General features: G+C 52.7%; 3 protein-coding genes across 3 annotated transcripts; all 3 read right to left on the bottom strand.

The window, feature by feature from the left end:
- Positions 1–5,822: 5,822 nt before the first annotated feature.
- Positions 5,823–6,608, bottom strand: BESB_050170 (SAG-related sequence; the record flags this gene model as incomplete). Its single annotated transcript, XM_029363468.1, has 1 exon — positions 5,823–6,608. The coding sequence occupies one exon, from the start codon at positions 6,606–6,608 to the stop codon at positions 5,823–5,825; it is 786 nt and encodes a 261-aa protein (XP_029220834.1).
- Positions 6,609–6,680: 72 nt separating this feature from the next.
- Positions 6,681–6,959, bottom strand: BESB_050160 (uncharacterized protein; the record flags this gene model as incomplete). The annotated part of the gene is made up of 1 exon (XM_029363467.1): positions 6,681–6,959. The coding sequence occupies one exon, from the start codon at positions 6,957–6,959 to the stop codon at positions 6,681–6,683; it is 279 nt and encodes a 92-aa protein (XP_029220833.1).
- Positions 6,960–8,898: 1,939 nt separating this feature from the next.
- On the bottom strand, positions 8,899–9,930 carry BESB_050150 (SAG-related sequence; the record flags this gene model as incomplete). The annotated part of the gene is made up of 1 exon (XM_029363466.1): positions 8,899–9,930. The coding sequence occupies one exon, from the start codon at positions 9,928–9,930 to the stop codon at positions 8,899–8,901; it is 1,032 nt and encodes a 343-aa protein (XP_029220832.1).

Here is a 9,930-nt window from a genome sequence, read left to right as displayed (position 1 = left end):
AGCGGATGTGACATCAGAAAAAAAGGAGAGAAACGGACGAAATGTCCGCAAAAAAAAAGTGGATGGTCCGGACGCCAGACAAGGACAGGACCAAGCTGTGTTGCTAATTCTTTCTTCCAGTTTGCCGTCGGTTCGGATGGAAAGGTGAAGGCCCTCACGCGACACTTGATCGAAGAAAAGTGCTGGTTTACAAAAAAGCAAACGCGATTAACCATGCTACACGAGAAGTGCAGAGGGCCGCTTGCATGTTTCCTTCTTGGTGACCCTGTTTTTCGAAGGCAAAGTCAGTGACTGGGGCCGAGAGGAAAAAACGTAGATCAAGCTGTGCCTCGTATACTGAATCAAGAAGGGAAACGAACGGACACCATAGAAGACGGAAATACAGCTACGTAGCTGTAGTTTTTATCAGTAACGCAGAGGAAAGGGAGCAGCCACGCACGAGCGAGTGCGGTGTATCTACACCGCCACGACTGGAACGCGACGATCGCCTCCCCGTTTTCATGGTCTCTCGCAGGTCTCTGCGGTCCACAAGAGCAACACCATGTACTCGAGCAAGGATCATTCTTTTTTTGCTGTACAGTCATATTCCGAAACGCAGGTTCTTTCCTCACGTACTTACAGGAGTGAAAAAGCGACTAGCTTGAGGTATTCATAGGCAGGTAGTATCGAGTGATTGAACAGTCGCATGTCTAACTGCCGTCTGCACAAAGCGTTACAACGAACTTCGTGTAAAGTTGCATGTGTTTCCTTAATTCTCATACTTCTTCGTGGTGCGTTCATACCTCTGGTTGATCTCTTTTTGAGGCCGGTGTCGTTCTGGGGAAGGGAGAGGACAGTTCAAGAAGAGAAGGGAGCTCTCATGTCTCGATCGCGCTTATTGACAGGGTGCCCGTGCGCGGCGACGGACGCACATGCACCCGATATTGAAAAGCAAGATGCGGAGAGAGGATTCCATGAGCGTGAACATTGGATGTCACCATGGTGTAGTTGACTGCAGTACACCACCACCCCACTGGACTGCTATGCGGAAAAAGAAAGACAGCACGCACCCGCCTACGGCGGCCGCAGATTCACTGGAATAGAAAAAATCCGGCCATGGATCGATTCGCCCATGCTGTTGCGCTCATGTACGCAGAGCCTCCCTGTTTCCACTGTCACGTGAAAGGAACAACAGGGATGCAAAGAACTGTAGAGAAGCACCGTGTGCGCTTCTGCCTCTAACAGTCCATGTTCGAGCTTAGGGCGCCCACGCATTTCAGTAATAAAAAGGCAACGCGTGAAAAGGGAGGCAAGAATGCTGCTACGTCACGCGTAGCCCACCCTCACTCTCCTGTCATAACAGCTTCGTTTACCGTGCGAAGACTTGTCAGTCATTGCTCGGACTGCTAGAATATAAGTTTTATACGGGAGGGAATAACGAAGCATTCACGACGGTAGCCTGCGTGTATGTTTTGTTGGCTGAGCCCCCCGTCCACGTGTTGTGTCCCTCGGCAGACGAATGCACGAAAAGGTCGGCATCCGCCGTGAACTCGGCCCCCGATAACCAAATTGTAGATTGTTATATACTGGTATGCTACACACTGAATTTACGCGCGCGCCTCCACCAACCGGTATGCGTAGGCGCAGACACTGGTCACGGTACATGTCTGATGTGTTGCCCCAGGTTCGCTTGGATGGGAGACTGTATTTTCATCATTAAAATTTCTGCTAGTCACGCCATAAACCAGGTGAGATGCCTCGGGATGACAACGCACTCAGGATTAATGTCTGGCATCTGACGCTGGGCTTAACAGCCAGACCACGGCGAGCCACCGTCATTGGCATTTCTTTTTATTGTCTCATGGCGGTAGTGGGAGCCACTCAATCTTTCGGTTTCCACGTTCTACGACCAGGCGGCAACCTTGCAATACTCACAAAATATGGCACTCCTGTATTTCGCATTCTTGTTGACTCGTGTCGCCTGTTCAAAACGCTTGCAGAACCGCGCTGCGAACAAGAAAAAGCGGAGGCAGCACTCTCGTTGAACTACCGCTTGTGACCAAAACATATATAGCGGTAACCTAACACTGGTAGAGCGGAGTAACTCATGAGAGAGCACCCGCGACTAGTAGGCAACTTCTCATCCATGCATAGAACACGGGAACAATCCACGCCTGCGGGCTGCAGTACGCCCGCTTATGCCCACATCGCACCACTGAAAACAACCGTTATCTTAACAAACACTGCAAACAGAGACAACGACCTTGACAGACCCATCGGCAGTCCAGCGGACGCACTGGAAGGTCCAGTGCCCTCAATGACTACATCGACGCTGCATATGGTATTATCGGTTGCACGAGCCGTCTTGCTTTTGACCTCCGTGTTCTCGTCGGCCTTCTGGCAACCAAGAATTCTTTTCGCACTGTTCTCGGGGAATTTGGCTTCCGGTATCATGAGCTTGAATTAATTCGCTGAGTCCTCTTTCTGCCACCGCTTACCCTCGTAAGCGGGGAGAATACTGCGATAGTCACTGGAGCACTTAAGGCTTGCGTTTGTGTTTGGTTCTCCGCTGGGACAATAGGACGTTCCTTACAAAGTGGGCAGGACCTGTCCCTCTTTGCCACAGACCAGTGTAAACTGTTCGGCGACAGGTGGAGCGTGTTGCTCTCGGTGCCATAGGCACAAGCAACAATTTGCTTGGCTCTTAATGCGTGTCTTGCCTTTATGGTGACGGCGACTTGACTCGCTGTTTGACTTCCACCTGTGTTCAAGTTGCCAACAACGAGCCCCTTCTCTGTGTACGGGAAGTTCTGCTGTGAAAGACTAATAATTTCGGAATGAATATTTCCGTCTTGTTTACCCTGTTCTCACACTATGCCCGTAGTCTTCCACGACTACAACGTATTTAGTGATATCGATGGGTTATGTGTCCCCGCCTGTAGCCTTGCATTTGGTCAGGTCACCAGTTTTCTCAGAACAGACCTTTGCGTCCACCAACATGTCGGGAGCGTATTTCAGTTTTGATTTGCATAGCAGCTCGAACCGGTGCTTCTCAGCCGACGTGATAGCGGGGAGAGGTTCACTGTCATTTTTGACGTCGTCGGCACACTCGCATACGGGCCCGCTCGTACCCTCCGTACAACTAGACTTTTTCGTAGGTTCGATGACACCTACGTGGGGATGAGGCCCCGGGGAACACAGAGTCACCGTGCCTGCGGGTAACAACGCAAGTGGTGCTTTCATGAACGCAAGTGGCGCGTTCATTAGAGATCACGAGCGTAGCCAGCGCCACTGGCCTCTTCGCGCTTGGGTCGCAGCGGACGCCGCGGTGCAGCGTGGATGCGGAAAAGTGTTCTCGCCTTGTGCGTTACTAAAACGTTTTGAGACAAATGATAGAAGAAGCGGAAGTCGCAACCGTCCCCGCCTAAAAAGCGATCACTCCGCTGGCTACAATTAACGCGGAAACAGTGACACTCAGAGACGGAATTGCAGAGAAACTCGACGATTTGGTCCCCGCGATCGTCACATCGACGCTGCAGACGGTACCATCGGCGGCACGTGATGCGCCCCTATTTCCCTTCTCCTTGCTATCAACTGCCCGGCAGGCAACCATAATCTTGCCGCCGTGGTCACGCGGAATCTTGAGTGTAAACGAATTTGGCTTGGGCTCATCCCCTTGGCCCCACCATCCCTCTCAGTACACGGTAACAACACTGCTGTAGTTGCCCGGGCAGGCTTCTGTAGTGTGATTGCTGCCTTCGCTGGTACAGTATGTTTTCTGATACAGTGTTGGGAGGACTTCTCCGTCTTCTCCGCAGACGAGGGTGAAGCTGTTTTGTGAGGTCAGCTCGGTCGTTTCGTGTGACGGATCGCTGGTCTTACTGTAGGACCGTGTGACGGTTTGTCCGCTCGTCACTGTGGCTCTTGCTTCAATTGTTACAAACACTGTGCAGTGTGTTTTGGTAGGGTCTTGTCCATGCAGCCCACAACAAACTGCCTATCGATGTAACGAATGTTGTCTTTTGGGATAACCAGCGATCGTGGGTTGCTACTCTCCCGTGCATCAATTGCGGTCCGTGTGAGCTGGGACTCGCCGGGGAAAGAAGCGGCCGCACGTCAACAGGCGTCGTCACTTCTGCTGTCCGATAGGCCGCTCGTGGTTGAAGGGTACGCCTTAGACCCCCGCAAACCATCGGGTGCACATGTGAGTTTTTCAGGCTTGCCAAACATCTCAAGGGCCGTTTCTTGTCTGAAATAACTGGGAGAGCTCCTTCGGTGGAGGGGATTTTTCTGTGCACGTGCACCTCGATCCACCCTTTAATCGGTCACATTTGGATGTGGTTTCCGGAGGGGACCCTGTAGCTGTGCGGAAAGGTGCCCAGAGAGAAAGCAGCATACCGCTCACAAAGAGCGTCACGATAAGCGGCCTCATCGATGGGACAAGGTGAGCATTAAAGCTGTTGGTTGCAAACGGTCACTAATACCGAGAGAGCTTTGCCAAGGGGCACCAGGAACGACGCGCAAGAAGTTGGCCACACATTCTAGCGGGATGGCGTCGAATATGCTAGGTCAGCCCCTATCTTCAGCAATCCTTCTATGTTACTCCAACAGCAGTTACACGCTCAACGACTAAAAAGACAACGACGGCGTAGCGATTTCGAAAGAGGGGCCGCTATGCACAATTGCCACAGGGGGTGAGAATCTGACCCGCGACGACTATCGTCTGCGCTAAGCGTCGCGGGTTAAGTCTCAAGACTTGGTGTGCGGCAAGCAGCATTATCCGTTTTTTGTACACAACTAAATGAAAGACAAGCCTTACATGTACGGAGCTGCTTGAGAGTCGCCAATATTTGTTGAACCTCCGTTCGTCGCATGATTCCCGTGTAGCCTTCCAGCCACCATGCATGCTGGCATCACGTCGGCATGGCATGCGCCGTCCTGCCTAGACCGCACGAGGTCCAGAAGCGACGCGGGTCAGTGTGAGCCTGGCGCGGTGCGAGTCTGTCTTCACACACGCCCCGTGAGGGTGCTCGGGGCGGAGCTTGCGCAGAAGACCCAGTTAGAGCAGCTCTCTGCACACTAATTTCTTGGGATAGATTGTGTAAACCCTGTTAGCCGCATCCGAACAGAGGACATCTGCTGCCCTCGATGGGAGCAACGCCTGACTCATTGCCGAGCATTTGCCGATACTGATTAGAGGAAATTCTGCACTCAACATATCGACCTGCTGAGCCTACAACTGGTCGTTCCGTAATGCGCCGGCATTTTCAGAGCACCCGGCTCCCTAGACTCGCAGTGCCCTGTCTCGCTCTTGACTTGCTTCGAGCTCATGAAGAAGTTTGTTTCATCCGTTTCTGTAAACGGTGTCGTTAAGACCTGCTGTCCCCCTCGTTTCCGCTTGGCAAAACCACTCCTCACTCAGATTTGCAAACAGTGCTAATACAGTTCGTTCCCAGGGTGTCACAGTGGCGACAGCGCCATACATTTGCTCAAAAGCAGAGGTGTTCATGTTTAATGCGAGAGTATCCCTGTGACAGAGACGCGCGTGACAAACCACAGAGCGATGGGCGTGGCGGGGAGCGACTACCCTCGGTGGTTTCCGTATTATGTACTCTGGTGAGACAGCGGACAATGACTAAGCTGTTTCATGCTCTCACGATCCGAAGCAGGTGTCAATGTTCATCTCAGATCTTTGTTCAGCGTCCGAGTACGTACGCCTGGGTCGCGACACACAAAAACCTACAGCCCACAGGGGCTCCATCGAGAGCCAGCACGTTCGCTGTCCGCGCAACCGAGTGTGGCTTGTCTCCTACTGCATGAAGACTGCAAAAGCAAATTCCCGTCTAGACAATGTAAGACTTCGAGGAAATAGCGTTCGCTGCTCCTGCAACCAGGACGATGACGGCAAGGATCCCTGGTGATACCGTCGCAGATGAACTGGGCGCCCCAGAGCCCTCGATGGTCACCTCGACACTACAAACACTGGAGGTGGGACCGGGTGTCGGTTCTTTCTTCTCGGCCACCTTGTCCATTTTCTGGCATCCCACCATAATCTTCGCCTCGTTTTCCGGGAACTTATCGGACGGGATGGTAAGAACGAACGAGTTCTGGCTGTCCGTCTTCCACCAGCCCTCCGTATATGCGGGAAGAACAGATGTATAGCTTTCGCTGCATTCCGTTTTGGCATCTGCATTCTTGTCCAGAATAGGACAGAATGCTGTGCTGTAGTTCGTCGGCAGGACCTCGCCTTTGTCCCCGCACATTATGGTGAAGCTGTTTTGAGATGGGCTGAGTCTGATCTCGTGATGCTTGGCATTGCTGCCCGTTCCGTATGCACACTTGACTGTCCTGTCCTCTGTCACTGTAGCCCGTGCACTGATTGCCACATTCACGGTGCATTTGCTTTGCTCGCTTGCAACGCACCCGACAACGAACCCTTCATCGACGTATGGAAAGTTAATTTTCGGGATTGTCAAAACCTTTTGCGTGCATTGCTCATTAATCTTGCTCAAGTCCTCCCACTTAATGTTGCTAGCGTCTCCGGATAGCAGCGAACCGACAGGAATGCATTTGGTTGCATGGTCACCCTTGCACTCAGCAACGTCTGGAGTCCCCGATGGGCACACCATATTGTCTTTGAGATCCAGAGGCGCACACGTCGAGCCATCGTTGCAGACCAGCTGGAACTCGTTCTTCTCTTCTTAGATGGTCACATCCAGCTTCTGAGGAGAGCCCCCTTGCTTGCACGTGCACGTAGCCTTCTTGCCGTCTAATTCGCACGCCGGTTGAACAGGAGGTTCGGCAAGCGCTCCTGTTGTGGACAGCCCCCCAGATCCATAAAGCGCCAGAAACGATGCTGTTAGCAGCACTAAAAACTGGAATTTCATTGATTTTCGTGGAAGACTCCGCGCACGAGACTGTAACGCACCCTTGTGGCCGCCGTGACAGTCCGCGTACGACAGAGAAAGAAGATCCTGCATTGTGTGAAGCCGACGGAAGACGGAAACAAAGCTGGGGCTGTAATTCGACCAGATTTATCTCATTTGGAATGTTCGAAGTAAGCCAGGTGCGTGCTGCAATATCGACTCCCGCGGATATCCTTGCGGCTGGAGGGTGCAATCTTTCCACAGAGACACGGGACGCAGGCAAACGAAAGAGACACGCAGTATGAACACTGTGTCTACAAAGCGATGCTACTAATCCTCAACCACCATGCAGAAAAAACCCGAAGCTGGGAAGAGCCTGAAGCAGAATAAACCACCACAGCCGAGAGTTTGTCTGAATGCTCTGTCCCAACGGAGGTGTTCTTGCTTCGGCCACAAGCCACAGCGCTCCCGGTGACCAGACAGTGACTCCGGGCAAATGCGCGTCCGCGTGCAGATGTCTGCCAGGGCTGCTCGGCCTGTCGGGACCCTCTCACCGAGGGCGAGGGCTGCGACTGGACGAGGTCGGAAATCGCTGTGCTGACGGGAGAGTGACCTGAAAGAGCACTCCTTGCGGCGGTGTCTCGTATTTCCCGATAGGTGTCTAGAATAGCAGTATCATGGAGAGCAGATCGCTTTTCGATCTTCTGGTAACACCACTGGCTATTAAATCGCTCAGAAAGCGAAACTGTGAGGTATAAGACTTCTCGAGGGGCGCAGCTGTTGTGCGTGGCTACGAACCCCCACCCAGCCAGCACAGTGTGAAGCACCGACGACCAAGTCCCCGTTTGTGTGATGAGAGAGAAGTTTGTCGATAGGGCTGGGCAGAATCCACGTCGGAAGCCGGTCATTACACTACTGGCGCCAAGCACTGACAATAACAAATAGCACTGACAATGCTGAGATGTGCCGGTGTCCTGTACGTCTCTCCGGGCCAGACTGCATCCACGCCACAGCGTGTCCTCATGCCAACTTCCTGTTGAATCCGAAAACACCTGCCAACAGGGGCTTTCTAAGGCTGCTCCTGCCGCCTGTTCCACTGGTTCATTTCGAAAGTGTGCGCGGCTGCCGCGGGAGCAAAATACTCAATAGCAATTGAGGTTACTCACGCTAGCGATGAGCGTGAGAGCAGTAAAGCGCAACGAGCCCGGTTTCCCTTGTTTCCAGCTGCTGCTCGCCGGCACCGTTCGCCTGCGTAGCACACTGAGGAACAGGAATAAGATTTGCTATCTTCCACATGTGTTACGCTCGGCGTCGTATGGCTTCAAACTAGATATTCTCCCCTTTTTCTGTGACAAGCTAAACTCTCAAGGCCGTCATCAGCTACTGCTTTCACCACCGCGGCGACTTGCCAAGCACAGTGCAACTGCTCCGTTAGCACTTTCGTGGTTTCCAGGACTATTGTTCCGGTTCTTCTTCGCTTAGGTTTCGCCGCCATCCTCTCTCTCAAGCTATATTTCCCTATAATAGAGGCCTACGGCAGAGATTCCTGCCCACGTCTTCGGTGAGACACTGTTCCGCAACTGCCGTCCGAATGCCGATTCTCCCTGCCATGGCATAACAACACAGAGTCACCTGCATGCCCGTTCTACTCGTGACTTACGAAAAAATTCGTCTCCTTCCTGTTGTTGCCGCAGAGGACATAGCTGTCATATGTGCAATGGGACGTGGGGCCTCCGTTTCGCCCAAACAAACACGCCACACGTTGCGCACGAGCACACAGAGGCAATGACCGCAGCGAAGCTGCGAATGCTTGCCACAACATCTTTAAAACACACAGACTAAGCTAGGCATGTTACCGCGTTGGTGTCCAACTTGCGCTTAGCACAGGATGCCCGAGACCAGTGGCAGCATCTTAGAACTTGGTCGTCTTCTGTTTCATTGACTGTTATGAATCCACGGTCATGTGCGCGAGAGGGGCATCAAATAGAAATTTCCACGCTTGACGCATACGCACAAAATATGCACTTGTGCCTCATGGTTTCACACGATAAACCTAGGCAGCAACCACCCAGCCAGATGCACCCAGGGCCAACAGCGCAGAGAAACCCGTAGATAGTAGCGAAGAGGAACTGGCCGGTCCTGTTCCCTCAATTGTCACATCGACGCTGCACACACTCGCCCCAGCTGGAACAGGCGTGCCGCTCTTCTCCAGTGGTTTTTTCTCGGACTTCCGGCAGCCAACCATAATCTTGCCGTCGTTCTCGGGAAACTGGTCACGCGGAATCGTGAGTGTAAACGAATTTGGCTTGGGCTCATCCCCCTTGCTCCACCAACCCTCCTGGTATGTTGGAACAACAGTGCTGTAGTTTCCCGAACAAATGCCAGCAGCGTCCGCGCTGGCGTCGCCGGTACAGTACGTTTTCTGGTACAGTGTTGGGAGGACTTCTCCGTCCTCTCCACAGACGAGGGTGAAGCTGTTTTGTGAGGAAGTCAGCTTGATCGTTTGGTGTGATGGATTGCTGGTCTTACCGTAGGAGCATGTGACGGTTTGTCCGTTTGTTACTGTCGATCTGGCGTTGATGGTGACATCCACAATGCATTTTGTCTTCGTTTTGTCATTGTCCAGGCATCCAACAACGAAGTGCCTGTCACTAAACGGAAATGTGCCTTCTGGTATTGTCAGCATTCTTGGCTTTTCATCAGCAGATGCGTTACTCTCGGTCCATGAGACTTTAGTAGAGCTGGGGAACAGAAGCGATCCAACCTCAATACACTGTCTGGGGTCCTTGCAATCCGTCAACGTCGTCGTGTTTTCAGGACACACCTTGCCATCCTTCAAGCCATCAGGAGCGCATGTGAGCTTGTCGGGCTTACAGAGAATCTCGAGCGCAGGTTTCTGTTCTGAGATAACTGCGGAGAGTTTCGCCGCGACATCTCCCTGTTCCGTGCAGGTGCAGCTCATTCCACTGGCGATGCTATGACATGCATTGGCAGCTTGTCCCGTGTCCCCGGACGCTGTGTGGACAGGCACCCAGAGACACAGCACAACACCGCTCGTGAAGAGCGCCACGATAGGTAGCCTCAT

The sequence above is a fragment of the Besnoitia besnoiti genome, chromosome III (assembly GCF_002563875.1).
Source record: "Besnoitia besnoiti strain Bb-Ger1 chromosome III, whole genome shotgun sequence".
In the NCBI taxonomy this organism is placed as follows: Eukaryota; Apicomplexa; class Conoidasida; order Eucoccidiorida; family Sarcocystidae; genus Besnoitia; species Besnoitia besnoiti.
This window is presented reverse-complemented; position numbering and strand designations above follow the sequence as displayed.